Source organism: Pleurodeles waltl, chromosome 5 (assembly GCF_031143425.1).
Source record: "Pleurodeles waltl isolate 20211129_DDA chromosome 5, aPleWal1.hap1.20221129, whole genome shotgun sequence".
Taxonomy (NCBI): Eukaryota; Metazoa; Chordata; class Amphibia; order Caudata; family Salamandridae; genus Pleurodeles; species Pleurodeles waltl.
This window is the reverse complement of record NC_090444.1, coordinates 5,971,064-5,991,769: the sequence shown is the minus strand read 5'-3', so window position 1 is coordinate 5,991,769 and position 20,706 is coordinate 5,971,064. Positions and strand designations below refer to the sequence as shown.

The 20,706-nt window shown below is 48.7% G+C and overlaps 1 protein-coding gene across 2 annotated transcripts in view; it reads left to right on the top strand.

Annotated features, from left to right (window-relative positions):
* Positions 1–20,706, top strand: part of LOC138295224 (whey acidic protein-like) — a 132,558-nt gene that overhangs the window by 101,447 nt on the left and 10,405 nt on the right. For both annotated transcript variants that reach the window (XM_069233405.1, XM_069233404.1), the window contains one exon: positions 15,609–15,755. In XM_069233405.1, coding sequence (XP_069089506.1) covers positions 15,609–15,755 — 147 coding nt within the window. The remainder of the gene's footprint in view (positions 1–15,608; positions 15,756–20,706) is intronic.

Here is a 20,706-nt window from a genome sequence, read left to right as displayed (position 1 = left end):
GGTAATGACCTAGAGGCCTCAGGTTGGGCTGATGTAGAGTTTTATGCCCATGCAGCCATGCTGGGCATCCCAGAGGAATTGTTCCCTCTCATTTCTACTGAAATGAAAAAGCAAAGGAGAGAAGGCCTAAAAACTAAGGATCCCCCTCCATCAACAGGTAACAAGGGTATCACAGTATCCCCTAACCACCCTACCATTCAGGATACCATTCCTGTGGTAGGAGGAACCTCTCCTGGGGTGGCACCTGTTGCAAGGGAATCATCAGCTAGCAAAGCTGGACTCCCTGAGGTGGAAGTACCTCTCTGTGGGATAACTAACATTGGTGACAAAAAGAGCACCATTTTAGTTAACATGGAGCATCCCTCCAACCCTCCCAGAGAAACTTTAGTGTAGAAACCCTGCACTGCCTCACAACACTTAGGACAGCATCCCTGCCCTAGTGTGGAGCTTATAGGACAGCATCCCTGCCCTGCTCCAACTCAAGAGAAACAGCATCCCTGTTCTCTCTTCCAGCCATATGGACAAAGTGTTTGCCCAGCTATGGCTTTACTGAGACAGCATCCCTGTCTGGCATTTCCATCACTACAAATAGGTTCAGTGGACAATTCCCACTGCTCTAAACTAAAACTTACTGATAGAAACTCTGAAAATGCATCTTCACATTGTTGCTTAGCTAAAAAACTTCAAACAGGGTGGTTTACATCCCCACAGGGAAGTAACCATATAGTGGATGATAAAGGGAGTAACCAGTCTATTGCAGAGCTACTCTCTACTTATCACCACTTAGACAATAAAGTCTCAACTGGCCAAGGTTAGCCTTATTGTCCTTCGTTTGGGGGGGGGTTGTGTGAGAAAGTAGCCTCTTTCTAGCCTTGTTACCCCCACTTTTGGCCTGTTTGTGAGTGTATGTCAGGGTATTTTCACTGTCTCACTGGGATCCTGCTAGCCAGGGCCCAGTGCTCATAGTGAAAATCCTATGTTTTCAGTATGTTTGTTATGTGTCACTGGGATCCTGCTAGCCAGGACCCCAGTGCTCATAAGTTTGTGGCCTATATGTATGTGTTCCCTGTGTAGTGCCTAACTGTCTCACTGAGGCTCTGCTAACCAGAACCTCAGTGGTTATGCTCTCTCATTTCTTTCAAATTGTCACTAACAGGCTAGTGACCAATTTTACCAATTTACATTGGCTTACTGGAACACCCTTATAATTCCCTAGTATATGGTACTGAGGTACCCAGGGTATTGGGGTTCCAGGAGATCCCTATGGGCTGCAGCATTTCTTTTGCCACCCATAGGGAGCTCTGACAATTCTTACACAGGCCTGCCACTGCAGCCTGAGTGAAATAACGTCCACGTTATTTCACAGCCATTTTACACTGCACCTAAGTAACTTATAAGTCACCTATATGTCTAACCTTTACCTGGTAAAGGTTAGGTGCAAAGTTACTTAGTGTGAGGGCACCCTGGCACTAGCCAAGGTGCCCCCACATTGTTCAGAGCCAATTCCCTGAACTTTGTGAGTGCGGGGACACCATTACACGCGTGCACTACATATAGGTCACTACCTATATGTAGCTTCACAATGGTAACTCCGAATATGGCCATGTAACATGTCTAAGATCATGGAATTGCCCCCTCTATGCCATCCTGGCATTATTGGTACAATTCCATGATCCCAGTGGTCTGTAGCACAGACCCTGGTACTGCCAAACTGCCTTTTCTGGGGTTTCACTGCAGCTGCTGCTGCTGCCAACCCCTTAAACAAGTTTCTGCCCCCCTGGGGTCAAGCCAGGCTTGTCCCAGGATGGCAGAACAAAGGACTTCCTCTGAGAGAGGGTGTTACACCCTCTCCCTTTGGAAAATGGTGTGAAGGCAGGGGAGGAGCAGCCTCCCCCAGCCTCTGGAAATGCTTTCTTGGGCACAGATGTGCCCAATTCTGCATAAGCCAGTCTACACCGGTTCAGGGACCCCTTAGCCCCTGCTCTGGCGCGAAACTGGACAAAGGAAAGGGAAGTGACCACTCCCCTGACCTGCACCTCCCCTGGGAGGTGTCCAGAGCTCCTCCAGTGTGCTCCAGACCTCTGCCATCTTGGAAACAGAGGTGCTGCCAGCACACTGGACTGCTCTGAGTGGCCAGTGCCACCAGGTGATGTCAGAGACTCCTTCTGATAGGCTCCTTCAGGTGTTAGTAGCCTATCCTCTCTCCTAAGTAGCCAAACCCTCTTTTCTGGCTATTTAGGGTCTCTGTCTCTGGGGAAACTTTAGATAACGAATGCAAGAGCTCATCAGAGTTCCTCTGCATCTCTCTCTTCACCTTCTGCCAAGGAATCGACTGCTGACCGCGCTGGAAGCCTGCAAAACTGCAACATAGTAGCTAAGACGACTACTGCAACTCTGTAACGCTGATCCTGCCGCCTTCTCGACTGTTTTCCTGCTTGTGCATGCTGTGGGGGTAGTCTGCCTCCTCTCTGCACCAGAAGCTCCGAAGAAATCTCCCGTGGGTCGACGGAATCTTCCCCCTGCAACCGCAGGCACCAAAAAGCTGCATTACCGGTCCCTTGGGTCTCCTCTCAGCACGACGAGCAAGGTCCCTCGAATCCAGCAACTCTGTCCAAGTGACCCCCACAGTCCAGTGACTCTTCAGTCCAAGTTTGGTGGAGGTAAGTCCTTGCCTCACCTCGCTAGACTGCATTGCTGGGAACCGCGACTTTTGCAGCTACTCCGGCCCCTGCGCACTTCCGGCGGAAATCCTTTGTGCACAGCCAAGCCTGGGTCCACGGCACTCTAACCTGCATTGCACGACTTTCTAAGTTGGTCTCCGGCGACGTGGGACTCCTTTGTGCAACTTCGGCAAGCACCGTTTCACGCATCCTCGTAGTGCCGGTTTCCGGCACTTCTCCGGGTGCTACGTGCTTCAGATAGGGCTCCTTGTCTTGCTCGACGTCCCCTCTCTCTCCTAGTCCAATTTGCGACCTCCTGGTCCCTTCTGGGCCTCAGCAGCGTCCAAAAATGCTAACCGCACGATTTGCAGCTATCAAGGCTTGTTGGCGTTCTTTCAGCGGGTAAACACTTCTGCACGACTCTTCACGGCAAGAGGGATCCGTCCACCAAAGGGGAAGTCTCTAGCCCTTTTCGTTCCTGCAGAAACCGCAGCTTCTCCTGTCCAGTAGAAGCTTCTTTGCACCCGCAGCTGGCATTTCCTGGGCATTTGCCCATCTCCGACTTGCTTGTGACTTTTGGACTTGGTCCCCTTGTTCCACAGGTACCCTAGATTGGAAATCCACAGTTGTTGCATTGTTGGTTGGTGTCTTTCCTGCATTATTCCTCTATCATGACTCTTTGTCTTTTGGGGAACTTCAGTGCACTTTGCACTCACTTTTCAGGGTCTTGGGGAGGGCTATTTTCCTAACTCTCACTATTTTCTAATAGTCCCAGCGACCCTCTACAAGGTCACATAGGTTTGGGGTCCATTCGTGGTTCAAATTCCACTTTTGGAGTATATGGTTTGTGTTGCCCCTATCCCTATGTGTCCCCATTGCATCCTATTGTAATTATACATTGTTTGCACTGTTTTCTAAGACTATACTGCATAATTTTGGTATTGTGTACATATAACTTGTGTATAATTGCTATCCTCATACTGAGGGTACTCACTGAGATACTTTGGCATATTGTCATAAAAATAAAGTACCTTTATTTTTAGTATAACTGTGTATTGTGTTTTCTTATGATATTGTGCATATGACACTAAGTGGTACTGTAGTAGCTTCACACGTCTCCTAGTTCAGCCTAAGCTGCTCTGCTAAGCTACCATTATCTATCAGCCTAAGCTGCTAGACACCCTATACACTAATAAGGGATAACTGGGCCTGGTGCAAGGTGCAAGTACCCCTTGGTACTCACTACAAGCCAGTCCAGCCTCCTACAGCTCTCTATTAGGTTGTTTGAATTTCCTAACCTAATAAATTCTAAATTAGATCCCTGTGATATAGGTAGCTGTGATTCTCTACTCGCAGGTGCAAAGAAGGACTTTATGTCATTAGTAGTAGCAGGAACACCTTTCTTGTGGGATTTTGAAGGCTTAGTGGCTAACAAACTTTCCACTTCCTCTATAAGATTGTCAATTTGGGTCAGGGTACAGTTTTCGGCAGCATGTCGAGGTACTTTCTTTGCCCCTCCCTGCTCAGTGGGATTACCACTGGCTTTCCTCTTCCCCATCCTGATAAGTTGTTAAAATTCTTCAGGTTGGTTGTCCCAAAAGGAAGAAGGGGAAAAGAAAAGAAATATAAGCGCCGAAGCAATGTATAGAAATTCAGCCTGACCTAGTTGCAATAATCAAATGCTGCTGTAAAATTTTTGCTTCGCTTAGACTAAGAGTTGGATCCAATCACGAGGTGGCATAAAAAGCAAGAAGGAAAACACCAAGACAGTACCTCCAGGCAGCCACGCGCCTATGTGCCACCTAATCCTGAAGTCTTTGGAGGGATGTCGGGGGGGGGGCCCTGTCCTGCCTCTTCCTGGCAATGACGGGCCCGCCCTTTGCCCGGGCTTCGCCCCGGCGCGGCCCGGGCGCGTCCCGCGAGCAGGAGCGCGAGGGCTCAGATTTAAAGGTCTCCTGGGCACTTGGCAGCCCCTCCTCCTTGCAGCGTCAGAATCGCGCTTCCCGCGAGCGGGAGTGCAAGGGCTCAGATTTAAAGGTCTCCTGGACACTTGGCAGCCCCTCCTCCTTGCAGCGTCAGAATCGCGCTTCCCACCTTTATATTCCTTATTAATAGAAACATAGCAATAGTCATTACCAATAATTGTCATCTTTTTTTTTTAATTAAGCATGTTTATTCAAAACTACCATAAAGGTAGTCACTCTTCGTGACGCTCCTGTGGCCCTAAGCACTGCTCCATATTTACAAGGAGGTGCAACGCCACTTTTTTGTGGCATTACACCTCCTTGTAAATATGGGCCCCTCTGATGCATTTTTCTGCATCAGAGGGGCGTGCAACGGATATTGCGGTGGACGTTCCACCCCAACACCCATTGCTTTTGACGCTGCCTCTGATTTACGAGGTTTTGTAAACATGAGCCAGCACCAAAAACCTAAAGCCACCCCGGGGGTGGCATTAGCTTGGCAAAAAAGGAGGAATGCTTTTATTCCTCCTTGTTTTTTGCTTTTTTCTAAAGAGCAAAATACCATGCGTGATTGTTTATGCGCAGGAAGGGACACCTTCCTGCACATAAACAATCATTCGAAATGACGCTTTGGTACTTGTATGTGTGCTGCGTTTTGCAGCATTTTGCAGCATACATAGAAGTGCCAAATCGCCATTATAGATTGTTTATGTGCAGGAAGGAATACCTTCCTGCACATAAACAACCTATCCCCTCACTATTGTGCAAGGATACCTGCGTTGGCACAGGCAGCTTAATTCAGCGCCAGCACAAGGAGAAACACAGGGGTGTGCCGTATTCGTCTAAATACGGTGCACCTCTGCGTTCCTAATGTGGTGCAGCGCTGCTATTTTGAACTCTTAACATAAATCTGGGCCCAAATGTTACAGGGATGTTATAGTTAGGTTCAGATTTTACACACACAAAACCATAGAAATGCAGCTGTTATTGTTAGAGTTATTTCAAGTAACTATAACGTGCCCTAAGGTAACTACTATAGCTTGCGCTCTCGCCATGCAGTTTCTTCATCAATATTTTTACTGCAAATGTTATGGTGATATGATCAACGATGTAATAGAAAATGTCACGAGTGATGTAATATCTGGAGTAATTAGCAGTGCATGGCGAGGGCGCGAGTTACAGTTACCTTAGGGCATGAGTTATAGTAACTTAAAATTACTCCAACTATAACAGATGAATTTCTATGGTTTTGTGTGTGTAAAATCTGAACCTAAATTTAACATCTCTGTAACCTTTGGGATTTTAGTGAAGTTTTTTTTTTTGTTCTATTTTCGAAATATAACACCCCTATAACCTTTATATTGTTCAGTGAATGTCTAGGGTTTTTTAACATTAAGTAAGAATCCCATCACAATGCGCGGTGGGGGCGGATGGACACCAGGCCTGAACTGGAATTGTGCTCCCCCACCAAAGCTTGCTGCTCCTGCCCCCTCTTCCTTTCCATCCATTGTCCAAGTCCACGCCCCTGCTCCCTCATTACAGTACCATGTGGCCGTTGTTTTGCCACTGCCCTTCCTGTCTGCTCTGAACAGTTAGCTTGCTGCAACATCCACCTCCTCCCTACAGTCCGTTGACGGAGTCTTAGTTCATGCAGCAACCCCCTCCCTCCTGCCTTACATGGTCCGATGACCTGCTACTACCCCCTCCCTCTGGCCCTTCATGCAACTTTCCCTCCTGTCTGTCCAGTATGGTCAGCTTGTTGCCCTTGCCTCTTTCCCGTCTGCTCTCTGTTGTCCATGTGCATGGCCCTGTTCCCTTCCTATTGCTTTCCATGGTCCGTTGTGCTACACTGCCAACTTGCTTGCCCTTTGTGGTGTATTGTGCTGCTGCAACCCCTGACGCCTGCCCTGTAAGGTTAGTTTGGTGCCCCTGCCCATCCCCCTCCTGCCCTCTGTTATCTTACTTTGTGTCCCTACCCCTTTCATCCTGCCCTTCGTGATCCAATGTACCATACTTGTCAAAATTTTGAACTTGGTAGGAGGGAGATTTTGAAAAAAAACCTGCGGAATTTATTTTCCCCATTGACTCCGATTGAAAAAGAGGATATTTTAGGCAGGATGCAGATAAAATAAAGCCCCTTTGGGCTTATAAAACATCGGGAGTCTCCTGCTGAATTGGGTCTGTTGGCATGTATGGTTGTATTGCCTCTTGCTCCAGCCCTCAATGGCCTGGTATATTGCCACAGCTTCTTTTGCCTGTCCAGCATGGTTGGTTTGTTTCCCCTGCCTTCTTTTCCTATGCCCTCCATGCTCCTCCCACCTGCCCAGTGTGGTCAACTTGTTGCCTTTGCACCCTCCTCCGTGCCCTCATCTGAAACTGTGCCCCTGACCTTTGCCTCCGACAGTATTAGAAACAAACAACTAGATTGCTAACATAGTATATTTATTACAAACGTGTGGCACGCGTAACGCCGTCTTGAAGTAACCAAACTGTTATACTTAAAGAATTTCCTTTACCAGTGATAAAAACGAGAGGTTCTCATTCCCATAGAAATTATGGTTAGAGGTGTAAAAAACCTAAAACGAGGACACATTTTCTGAGTTCTTATCTAGCGACAAAGCACGTTTAAATTATTTCCTATCTTTAATTGTCTTTTTATCCAGTTGATCACTTGACTATTTGTTACACTTAGGGGTTCCCGTAAAGCACTCCAATACCTTCTGGTCGAGTCTGCTCTACATAAAACTGCAAAAAAAAATGGACGTGTTTTGCATACTTCTGTCATTGGGTTTTACTTGGGCAACATATGGATGATATTTGTGCTGCAGTTGGGCTCTTTTTTCTCTGGTGAGATTTTTTTGTTATGAAGCTTGCTAATTCTATGTCAGGACCAGTGGACTCACAGCGCGCGCTTGGGATAATGATCCAGACCCTTAGCCCTCATTTGAGTCTTTTGGGATCATTTTTCCTCCCTACCAACCCTCACTGACACCACGCCCAGCTGTAAGGTTCAGCTATCGGCCTGTTATTAGAGCACCCTCTAGGGGGCATATTAATAATTTTTTGACTGCAATAAAATATTGACAGTATAAGAAGCACCTGCGAGAGGGCTGCCCAAGTGTACACATTACAGGGATTTTTGAACACAAGTACTCTCACCCCCCAAAATATTTGACTCCTTTGAGGACCACACTTAGGCCCTCATTACAACTTTAGCAGTCTTCCATGAAGTCTGCCAAAGCTACGGGCGCCACAGACTGCCAGTGCTGGTGGTAACCCGCCCACCATATCACAGGTACTGCCGGATTTCTGCCACACATTGGCGGAAATCCAGCAGTAGTCGTGCTGGCAGGAGGACGGGCTCTGGTGGTTCCGCCACCAGCCCCCCGCCAGTAGTACACCACCTGCCATGTTATAGGCCATAATACAGCCTGGCGGTGTCCTGCTGGCGGGGCGCTGCTGGCGGGGCGCTGCCGGCTGCGGAATCGCCTCTTCCCTGCCAGACAACCACCTCCCTGGACCAGGTAAGTTGATCGTCCGATAGGGGAGGGGTGGGAGAGTGGGGGGTGTTGTGTGTGCGTGTATGAGTGTGTGGTGTCTGCGTGTGTGCATGAATGTGTGAATGCCTCTTGTATGCATGCCTGAATGTTGAAGTGAGTACGTGTCTGCAAGTGTGTATGCGTGTGAGTATGCATGTTTGGATAGGTGTGAGTATGCAAGCTTGAATGAGTGTATGAATGTAGTTGTGAATGTGTGTATGTGTCGTTGTGAATGCATATATGGATGTTGTGAATGCGTGTATGGATGCGTGTGAGTTGATGCATGTGAGTGGATGCGTGTATGCAAGTGTCAGTGAATGGGTGTATGCGTGGTGCGTCTGGGCGTCTGTGTGCATGTACGTAGGGAGTAGGGGTAAGGGATGTGGAGGGAGGCAATGTGGCTGAAGGGGTGGTGTGGGCAATGTGGCTGAAGGGGGGATGTGGGGAGGGAGGGTCTAGTGCTTGGTGAGGGGGAGGGGGAGGCATCTACCGGTGACACCCTCTCACTGCTAGCTTTTCCGCCATGGTTTTCATAGCGGTGCTACCGCTGCGGAAACCATGCCAGATGGCCGGCTCCTAATACCGCCGGTGGTCTTCTGTGGACCACCGGGTCGGAGGTAATCATCTCCAGTCCGGTGGTTCCGACAGCCATGGGGGTATGAGTGGAGAGGTGGCAGGTTGGCAGAGGCCAGCCTGCCACACTCATAATGTGGCGGTCTGCAGCGACAGCCTGTTGGTGGTGGGACCGCCACATTTACCCTGGCGGTCAAAAGACGCCAGGGTCAAAATGGCCACCTTAATCCCCTAACCTGACATCAGAGGAGGAATTCCCCCCTCAGCACCACATTCCTGCAGGGGTGGACAGGCTCATCTCACAGGCGATTTCCAAAGCTCTGGCACCCCTGCAGGACAGGATGGACAAAATTATAGATCAGGTCTCGAATTCTCCAGGAATCCTAAGGGACACAGGGGCAGGCACTAGTGCCTCAGCTATCACTACCTCTTCAAGGCCCCTAAAACATGATGCAGGGCACCTGGAGGGCTTCAGCTGATTATGGGAAGCTTTCCGCAACACTGTGCGCACGCTAAAGAATTTGCCCTGCCAGGAGAATGTGTTGCTCAGAGAACTTGGCAACAAGGTAGCCCAGAATTCGATCCCAACCAAAAGGTCTCCCCATTTCAGGGGATGGGGATACCGATGATGAGGGCTCATCGGATGAGGGGTGTGACTTGGGCATGCCTTGGTGCCCGGCTTTGGCCACTTCAGGCTATGGTGAATGGGATTAAGAGGCTACTGATATGTTCAACCCAGAAGACATCTACCACCCTAGGTCTTCAAAGTGGGTCCCAGATCAAAAGGTGGCAAAGTATGTAGCAAGTAAAATCGGTCACCCCTTGGATAAGGAGGTGAGAGCCCGGTTATGCGCGGGCAAAGTGGCGGCCACTCCCTCTATTAAACCAAAACTTTGTGCTTGCTTTTCCTAGTATATGAGGGACCCTAAAAAAGGGATTGATCACTCCTGGACGTTTTAGGACCTCTAACCAACATAACAGAGCTTGCAGAAATTTCCAAGCAGTCGGAGTCCCCAATGCCCACCGACATTGTGGTGGGCTGGGCACAACCGGCGGTCTGTATGCTCAGAAACGCCAATTGTGCCCTTTCTGTGGAGAGCCAATGATTTGTCTTGATAAAGATTGACCTTAAGCTTGGGGAACTTTCTTCTTCCAAAGCAGGCCCAAAGGCACAAGCTACCTTTTTGGGAAACCTGTCGTGAAGGACCTTGGGAAGTTTGTGGCTACCATCTCCCACTAGATAAGGCGCAGTCATCCATTAAGAAGATTTTCCCTGCAAAGGTTTTCTATGGGGCAAGAAAAGAGCCAGGGGTCACTCCTCCAGCCGTGCCTTAAAATCTGGCCATTCCAGAGGACCACCCAGCCTCAACAATGGCGGGCAATATGACAGACAGAGAATCTTCTTCCCCAACCGAGGAGGTGGTAGGGGCAGGTCCAACCACGCTGCCAGAGGAGGAGCGAATACCCCAGGAGCTTCTAATGGTAAGCAGTACAGTTTTTCCCCTCTAATACTGGGAGGGAGACTGACATTGTTCTCCCACAAATGGACCCAGATCACTTTAGACCCTTAGGTACTCGAGGCGGTCAAGGGCTTCCACATAGAATTCTTTGGGACTCCAGTTCAAAATAGGAAGCCACGCCCAATGCATTTTTCTTTATAGGATTGAGAGTTTATCAATGCAAAGATGCAGGAACTGCTCTCTAAGGCAGCTATATCCCAGACAAATCTACATCCGAGGGGTTTCTTGCTCAACCTTTTCCTGGCGGAAAAGAAGGACAAAGGATTCCGCCCGGTGATAACCCCCAGTGAGTTCAACGGGTGGCTAGTCTATCGCCACTTCAAGATGGAGGGCATTCACCTCCTTTGAGACCTCTTCCTTCAGGGTTATTGGCTTGCTCGACTGGACTTCAAAGATCCCTACCTGACAGCCCCCTTTTTCCCACCTTATCATTGTTTCCTCCAGTTCTAGTGGAAAGACCAGATCTACGAGTTCCAGTGCCGACCGTTTGGCCTCTCCTCTGCTCCACAGTGCTTCACAAAGCTCCTGAAACCTGTTGAGTAGATGCTAAGAATGCAATCTTGATGATATTCTGTGTATGGATCCATCGCGCACGCAGCTGGTAGTCCACCTGAATGCAACTTTTGCCTTACTGCAGGACCTCTGGTTAGTCATCAATGGGGAGAAGTCAGAACGGATCCCGCCCCAATCCATGATTTTCCTCGAGGTTCCTAATAGACACCATCTCAGCCACGTTGAAGCTCCCGGAACGCAAGATTACCAAGATCAGAAAGGAACTTCTAAAAGTGATCAGGAGGGGAAAGATATCCCTCAGACAACTAGTGAGGATAGTTGTACTGTTGTTATCATCAATCCAAGCTATCTTTCTGGGACCCCTGCATTACAGGGCCTTGCAACGAATAAAGGCATCCCAACTCAGGAGAGGTCTCACATACTCGGAACTGGTGACTCTAGCCCCGGAGGCCAGTACAGAGATTCAGAGGTGGATAGACCATATGGAGGTGTGGGACCAGAGAGCAATCTTCGTCTCTCTTCCGTACCTGATAATAGAGTCAGATGCCATCAGACTAGACTGGGGAGCCCGATGTGGAGACATCTCCATGGGAGGACAATGGACACAGGAGGAGTTGAATCTGCATATCAACTGCCTAGAAATCCTTGTGGGTTCATTCGAGATCCATTCCCTGACCCAGGACAGGGTCTCCTGTTGTGTCCTCCTGAGGATGGACAATACGGCAGCAGTCCAGTATATCAACTGACTGGGGGGGGTACCCAATCTTGAGCCCTGGCAGAACTGGCCAAGGACTTTTGGCACTATTGCCTACAGACACAGATCTCAGTGCCGGCGGAATACCTTCTGGGGACTTAAAACATGGGGGTGGAATGGAATTTCAGACATCTCAAGGATTCCAGTGATTGGCAACTAGATCCATCAATTTTCTAAGCCCTAATGGAACGATGAGGACTTTCCAGTGTAGACCTCTCTGTGTCCAGGTTGAACAGGCAGCTTACCAGATACTTCAGCTGGAGATCGGACTCGGGAGAAGCAGCAGTGGATACCTTCCTACAGGATTGGACAGAGGGACAGGGCTACGCATGCCCTCCTTTTCTTCTGATCCCCAGAGTGGCAGACCAAGTTCGGAGGTTGAAAGCATCAGTGATACTTGTCACCCTGATCTGGAAATCACAAGTATGAATCCCTATGCTCCCGGAACTATCCTGGATGGAGGCGTTGAGACTGCTGTCATCGCTAGGGATCCTGTGGGATCCAGCCGGACGTCCACTTTACTTGGTGACGCAGGGACAGCTGATTCTCATGGCCTGGAGGATTTCAGGGGATGATGGAAAGACATCGGACTTTCAGAAGAGGCTGTAAAACCAAGAAAAAACAAGTACACTGTCTTTGGATGACACCTGGACTGATGCCGCTGCTTGACCCTGCAATGCTGACTGCAAGTGAAGCTGTGGTCCACGCTGGAGTGCGACAACCACTACCGACATTGCAGGCCTCGTTGAAGTCCATGACTCTGTGAGTTCCGAAGTGCTGAGTCACCGACGTCTGTGACACCCGACTCTGCCACGGGGCCTGCAGCCTCGTGGTGTGACTGCGACCTCGTGAGGTCACCCAAACGCGTCTTGACAGCCGGACATCAACCCTGCCGGAAGTGTAAGGAACTAACGCTTTGCACCGCCACTGCCTCATCTCCCCTGCTCCGCAGCAAGGACCCGACACCTCGCACCGATGCCTCCACTCATTCTGCTCAGCAGCATCGGAACTGATGCCGCACCAGATCCAGTGCACCGGCTTTTTTCCTCATTTTCACAAGGTACTTTACCTGGTTGTTCATGCAACTCCGTGACTGGTGCCATTGGTGTTGGATTGTTGGGAATGACTCCGTCACAACACTGTGATAACACCAAATTAAAGCATTTATGTTTCTAAGCGCTATATTGAAGTTTAATCATTGAAAATTCATAACTTTGCTTGTATATGTTGAATTTTCATCGTTATGGTCTTGTTTTACTCAGATAAATATAGGCTATTGGTCTGAACCGGTGTTGAGTCCTTATGTGGTGTTTTCACTGTGTTACTGTGTGTGACTGTGCAAATACTTTACAAATTGTCTCTGAGATAAACCTGACTTGTGCCAAGCTACCAAGGGGCTTAGCAGGGGTTATTCTAGGTGTGTATCTCCCTTACCCTGACTAGAGTGAGGGTCCCTGCTTAGACAGAGTGCAAACTGACTGCCAACCAGAGACCCCATTTCTAACTGAACCACACACAGATGGCCTAGTAACTGCGGCGTATGGTCTTCACCTTGTTCTACACCCTTTACGGAGAGCCCACCCAGTCTGGACACTCAATGCCCTTTAGGTGACCAAGCCCCTAGTACAGACTCCCTTTGCCCTGTACCAGACTGTTTGTGGGTACCTGATCTCTCATGGCCATTGAAGGTGCTACAGATGGGTTAGCTCCTCCTGTGCCCAGTCTTTGACCTATGCACAGCTCTTTACAGAGAGCCCACTCCCTCTAGACTCCAATGCCCAGTTAGGAGGGCGGACCCCCTACAATGCTGTCTTTGCTGCTTTGTACAAAGCTCTTTGTGGTTAAACGATCTCTTGTAGGAAACAAACCACACATGTGGGCTATACCCTTCTGCGTACAGTTTTCACCGTGTGCACAGCCCTTCATGGGAGCGCACTCCCATGAAATATCCAAGCCCCATTATGTGTCCAAACCCCTATTGCAAACAGTATTTGCCCTGTACAGGATCCTTCTTGGATAGTAGATCTCTAGTTGGGAAACTAATCCGACATGGGTTGGCAAATTGGTACTGTGAATGGTCTTTGCTCATAGGCAGAACCCTTGATGGAGAGCACCTTCTCTTCAGACAGCAAAGCTGTCTTAAGTGGTGAAATCGTTTGAACACACAGTCTTTGCTGCATCCCAAATTATTTACGAGTAGCTGAGCACTTGTGAGTAACCAACTGCACATGGATGGGTAAGTGGCTCTTGTGTATGGTCTTCCCCTGTGCATAGCTCCTTATGGAGAGCACATTACCTCCAGAAAACTGTGCACAGGCTTCCTCTTGTGCACAGCCCCTCAGCAATAGTCCACTTCTTCCAGACACATAAGCATCCCTAGGAGGTAAAGCCTTTACTACACACGATCTCCGCTGTGAACCACAGCATTTGCAGATGGGAGGCCTCTAATAGGCAACCTATGAGACATAGGTGGGCAAGCCCTTCTGTGCATTGTCTTTACTATGCACAACCCCTCATGGAGAGCACATTTCCTGTGGACACTCTAGCTCTCTTAGGTGGTGAAGTCCATATGCACAGCTTTCCCCTGTACTGACCTTTTTCCTGATAGCTTATGTGTTGTGGTTAACCTATCAGAGACAGGTGGGCAAGTATCTCTGCACACAGCTTTTGCCAAGTGTACAACTCTTTAGCCCACTCCCCCTAGGCACTTAAGCCCCATTAGATGGCCAAACCACTACTATGTACAGTGTGTGATCTGTACCAAACCCATTAGAAACAGCTGACTTCTTGTGGTCAATCTATCAGATACGGGTGGACAAGATACCTTTAATCAACTCTTCTATTTATTTATTTTGCTTGACTATGAGAAATTTTATTTTCAATAACAAGATTGAGTGACTTTAATCCTTTTGGAGTTTCAAAAACTTGCAACATTTATGTTGTTTTCAGTTTGATTTTTGGCAACATTCTTCCAGGGTAAATTTTTCTGCCAAACGTTAATTTGAAGTGTTTTTCTACAGCATTATATTTTGCTGGGAATATGAAAGCAACAAAAAATATGCAGGTTTTTTCCTGCTGCAAATCCTATTTTTGCAAATGTATTCTCTTGCAATGTTTTTCACAAGCACACATTTTAATGAATCTGTGTGCTGCTGGTAGTAAAGTCGAGTGTTTGTTTGGGGATTGTTTAATAACATGGCTCAAGGCATTGCAATGCACTGCACCAGTTTACTTACCATTCCAAGGCCCTGATTTATGCCAAAGGGGCACAGCACGGTGCTGCACCAAAAATAGCAGTGTTGTGCTGTGCCATTTTTGAAACGCAAGGATGTGCCATAGTTACAGGAATGCAGCCCACCCCTGCGTTTCCCCTTGTACCAGCACTGAATTAATCTGCCTGCGTCAACGCAGGCTTACTTGCACCATAGTGCATCTGCTAAGGTGTTCCTTGCTTCACATAAACAATCTATAATTGTGATTTGGCACTGGCAAATGCAGCACACATAGAAGTACCAAAGCATAACTTTGGAATGATTGCTTATGTGCAGGAACAGACAACTTCCTGCACACAAACAATCATGCATAGCATTTTGCTCTTTCTATGTGTGCTGCAGAATGCAGCACACATGGAAAAAGTAAAAAACGAGGAGGAATAAAAGCATTCCTCCTCGTTTTGCCATGCTAGCGCCACCCCTGGGGTGGCATTAGCCTTTGGTGCTGCCACAAATAAATTTAGGATTTCTCATAAATCTGGTGCTGTGTCAAAAGCAGTAGGTGTAGCGGTGGAACGCTCAAAGCAAAACCCATTGCACACCCCTCTGATGCAGAAAACTGCGTTGGAGGGGCCCATATTTACAAGGAGGCATAACTCCACAAAAGCTGGTGTTACTCCCCCTTGTAAATATGGAGAAGTGGTTAGCATCTCCGGAGCGCCACGAAAAGTGACACTCCGGTGGCACTAGGGCTCTTAAATCTGCCTTAAAAGCCTGACGACACAGCACAAAATTGAGCAGCACCACTCAAGCCCCCATAGAGCCATTAGTAAGTAACTGACATTGTGTTAACTGAAACTTTTTATATTACAGACAAAGAGGGCTTGTGTCCCCCTGAAGACAGTAAAATAAAATGTACCTACCCATTAGAACCCGACCAGTGCCTAAGTGACGGCAACTGTCCTGACGATGAAAAGTGCTGCGGAGCCTGCGCAAAAAAGTGCACCAAACCTCAGCGCGGTAAGTTGGTAACCTCCTGCTTGGGGAATGTATCTTTCATAACACAATTTTCTTAAATCTCAGACCTCAGGGTTTCATAACTCACAGGTGAAACCAACCACATACATGATAAACCAAGCATATAGATAAAAGGAAGCAGAACAGGGATTGTGCCTTGTAATTTATCAATAAGGTTTAAGTTTTTAGCAGGTAGTTTTCTATCAGAAATGTTGTATACAGCATCAAAAAGGCTGGAATGGTAGTGTCAACGCAAGCATATACGTAATTTTAAATAGTTGATATTAACATTATTCTGGGTTCCCCGGACTGATCGGCCAAGGATGTGAAGATGGGCTCGAGGCTTTTTTTACAGGTGAAAGTTGTGAGCCGGTGAGGGGGGAATCTACCTGACAGTGGATGGGATAAAATACACTGTACACAACCCAGAGATACTACTGGGTCTGGTTCCAGTGGCATAGATCCCTTTTTTTATACCCTCGGCCACGCCCAGCCAGAGAGGTGGTGCTTCACTCACCACCCACTGTTTAGAGCCCAGGTGGTTCACTACAGATGTGTACAGTCAATGTCAGTGTGAGCTGTCCAGGAGCTGAGCCTCAGACTTTCTTAACAGGATCTGAGGGCCTCATTATGAATTTGTCAGTCTTTTGACCACCAAACTCATGGTGGCAGTCAGACCACCGTACCCTTGGCAGTCCGAACGTCAGATTACATCATTGATCCTGGCAGGTTGCCGGCAGTCGAAATTGTGATTAGCTACAGTGGTGCCCATTGCAGCTCCGCCGTGCTGATCACGGGTTTGCTTTCCACCAGCCTTTCCATGGTGGTGAACCGCTGTGCTGATCACGACTTCGCTTTCTACAAGGCTTTCGGCTGGCAAACAGCCAGTGTTGGTGGTCCTGCGAGCACCCTTGGAATGTGCACTCTTTGCTGTGCAGAAGTTGTGCATTCCGAGGGTGCTGGTGTGCGACGGCATTGGCCTCGGATCCCTTAAGAGAGCCAAGGGCAATGCGGTTGCACTGTTTCCACCTGGCTGACCGGCGGAAACATCGTAATCTAACAGGGGTGAGGCCGCCGGTCTGATGGCAGTCTCACCCCCACGGCTTTGGCGGCCCATCTTGTTTCAGGAACAGCCATTCAGCTTGTTGCCAGTAGGGGTGGGAAGATGATGATAAGTCTTTGACTTTTTTGTGTGAGGAATATTGCGGTGCACTGAGAAGGAGACAGTTGCCTGCAGCCTGCACAGAGTCTGCTCACTGCAAAGGTTTTGATCACGGCTTTGGCTGTATAGAAAGGAGGCTAAGGGTGGGTTTTGTTACTACTCAATGCTTGCATTGTTGCAGCAGTAGCTGCTCATAGAAGCAACATCCTGCGGTTAGAGGGTACTCAGGCACTTCTGGTGAGAGGAGAAATGGTTGGAGTATCAAGAGATAGAGGAAGGGTCCAGGAGTATTGGCAGAGTTGTACATGGGAAGAAGCAGTAGATCTTTTTTTATTGGGAAGTGAATTCATCTAAAATTACTTTTCATAAGAGCAGGAATAAAAAACTCAATGTTCATTATATATTGTGTTGGTGATTAAATATGTTAAATAGCAGTTCAGAGAAGCAAACATTCATCAATAGTTCACCCTTAGATCCACCCTAATACTTTTCAAGTCTTTTACATAAACCATTCCTCATATGGTAAATTTCTTCCAGTTCCTGTGTATTTTCCATTTTCTGTTTCAATTCTTCAAAGGTGAGGGTATTTGTTGATCTCCATTTTTTTGCTGTTAAAGATCTTGCCATTGATGAGATGTCCATTTTAATCTCTTACCCTAGGCTCCTGCCACTAGCCCGACATGCTACACAGGTCTGAGACTAAAACTTAGGGGCAGATTTGAGAAACGTGGAGCTGCACCCAGTGCAGCGCCACTTTCCTTGCACCCCTTAGCGCCCCCATATTGCCGCTCTGTGTGCGCCGTACTTAAAATACTGTGCACCATGGCGCAGGGGCAATGGGGTCAGAACTTGTTACGCTATTGATGTACTGTGCAGGTTTAGCACCAACATTTTGGCACTAACCCTGAAGAGTACATAGAGGCCCATTATAAATAATGGTGTGCCCCCTTTTAACGCCTGCTCTAAGCAGGCGTTAAAAAGGCTGAAACAAATGACGCATAGAAATCTTTTCGATTTCTTTGTGCCATTTTTTTGGCCCCTCTAACGGGTAAACGCCGCCTTGCATACATTATGCCTGGTTCAGCCATAGTGTGGCACAAGGGTTTACAAAGTGGCAGCATGCATGCATTGTGCCACTTTGTAAATCTGGTGCACTGTTTTTGCCATAACATCTCCACATTAGCGTCAACAAAATGTGGCAATATTATGGCACAAGGGGCACCTAAATATGCCCCTTATTCTCCCGCAGCCATTTAAATACTGACTGCCAAAAGGGCTTCTACTGCAACATAAGCTTCCAATTCCTAATTTCATTACAATATCTTTTGTTGGTAGATGGGATAAGTTCTGTAAATTTGTAAATCTGCTCTGGGGTTATGTACAGCTCACACATTGAAAAATACAGAATACAGCGGAGGTTGAAACTTAAAGGCAAATAAATTTCTTTGATTATCCTCCCCCATTCTTCCTTGGAAAGCCGAAAGCCGTGATCTGATCCCCAAGCTGTGTTGTAGACTTTATTGTGATTTCCAACATCCAGAGTGAATGAATGAATGAATAGCAGGTTTTATAAAGTGTGTTGTTACTCCAGGGAGTGTCCAAGGAGTAACCACAAAAAGTAAGAGAAACCAGAGGATGGTCGCAGAGTACTAAGTGGAAGTAGAATTGAATCCTAGAGGACAGACTGGTGGAGTGCCCTTTGCGTGAGTGTTAAGGTTTTGAACATGATCCTTTTTAGGGTCGAGCTTGCGTTGCATGCGCTCGCGCATGCGTATCGCAGCGAGGCGCTTTAGTGTTTAGAAAAGGGCTCGGAGCCCTGTCAACTTCACGTCGGTGTTTTTTATTGGTTCGTGGGCTTGCTTAATAAAATCTGCTTGCTTTCATTAGTGGAAGGCACGCATACGTCATGCCTTTTCCGGTGGATAGCCCTCCTCGAGCGCAACGACCAATTACAGAATACATGCGAGGCTCGCTGTTTTACATCAGCTCGTGGACTACTTTTTCTCTAATTTACGAGCGCGATCTCGCTTGGCAGAAGTCGAACACTTTACATAGTTAATTTCACTTTTTCGGGTTATGTACATAAATGCACTTTTGCCCGATAGGTGAAAAGTCGCGTTAGGAGTTTACAACGCGATCAGCTCTAACATGAGCAAACGCGAGACCCGATGCATTGTAAATGCTTGTGTTTGCCATTCTCTCCCCTTCAGCGGCGCACGCAGGGCCGGGGATTCCCGGGAAGACCTTGGCAGCACCCCGAAACGGTGCATTTACCAGTGCTTGCAGATTGTGCCCTCGGCGCCTCATTCATTGTTGTGTCTGTGTTTATCGTAAGGCGCTGTTTTTACGTTGTCGACTCTTGAAACATATTTCATTCTCTACAGTTGAGGCATTGGATTGTGTGATACCGTGTGCAGGAGGAGCATATCATCACCCCCTGCTGGCGTGTGAACAAGGACCATTTGCGCTCTCGGACTGTCGACTTATGTATTTGTGTTTTTCTTGCTCACTGTTGATTGTCTCTCATGCGCTGCCTTTGAGTAGCGCCCTATGCGATGCTACGTTGCTGTATTAGCCAAAGCGAGGCAGAGGTAGCGACCACTGACCCTCGGGTAGGTCGCTCCCCTGCTCACACAGCGCCACCAGTCCCTGACTGCCCTCCTCTCCGTTCTCCTCCTATGAGTGTGTGCGAGTGTGCCCTTCTTTGCCCGTGTACCCCCCGAGTGCCTGTGTGACGAACTGACTGGATTCCTCTTTTTCCCCGTGTATCCCGTGCGTGTGCCCCTGAGTGCGCCTGAGTGCCCCTGAGTGCCGTGTGCCCCCCCCCCGCCGTCCTCCCTCTTCTCTTCTCAACCCCTCCCTTTAGAGTTTTTCTTGGCCTCTCGCCGTTCTTTTACCGCCGCTGCTTCGCCGCCTTTTGCCGCGTTTTCTTTCCCCAGGCCTCCAGGCCTCCTCGACGCTCTTTTCCCGCCTCCAGTTTCCCCCGCCTCCCGCCTCCCAGCTGACCCCTCCTCCCCGGCTACCCTTAAATGGCGGCCGCTGCGAGGCAGAGGTAGCGACCACTGACCCTCGGGTAGGTCGCTCCCCTGCTCACACAGCGCCACCAGTCCCTGACTGCCCTCCTCTCCGTTCTCCTCCTGTGAGTGTGTGCGAGTGTGCCCTTCTTTGCCCATGTACCCCCGAGTGCCTGTGTGACGAACTGACTGGATTCCTCTTTTTCCCCGTGTATCCCGTGCGTGTGCCCCTGAGTGCGCCTGAGTGCCCCTGAGTGCCGTGTGCCCCCCACTCCCCCCGCCGTCCTCCCTCTTCTCTTCTCAACCCCTCCCTTTAGAGTTTTTCTTGGCCTCTCGCTGTTCTTTTACCGCCGCTGCTTCGCCGCCTTTTGCCGTGTTTTGTTTCCCCAGGCCTCCAGGCCTCCTCGCCGCTCTTTTCCCGCCTCCAGTTTCCCCCGCCTCCCGCCTCCCAGCTGACCCCTCCTCCCCGGCTACCCTTAAATGGCGGCCGCTGCGAGACAGCGACCCCAAGACCACCCTCAGAGGCACCCTCATATACAGACCACCAAGACCACGCACAAAGTTCAGCGAAGACATCACAGACTTCATCAGCCCACACGCACTCCCGTCCACCAACTACATCCTCCTAGGGGACCTCAACTTCCACCTGGAGAATCGCACCGACAACAACACCACCGCCTTACTGGACAACCTCGCCAACCTGGGACTGAAACAACTAGTCAACACCCCCACCCACTACGCCGGACACACGCTGGACCCCATCTTCTCCTCCAGCAAA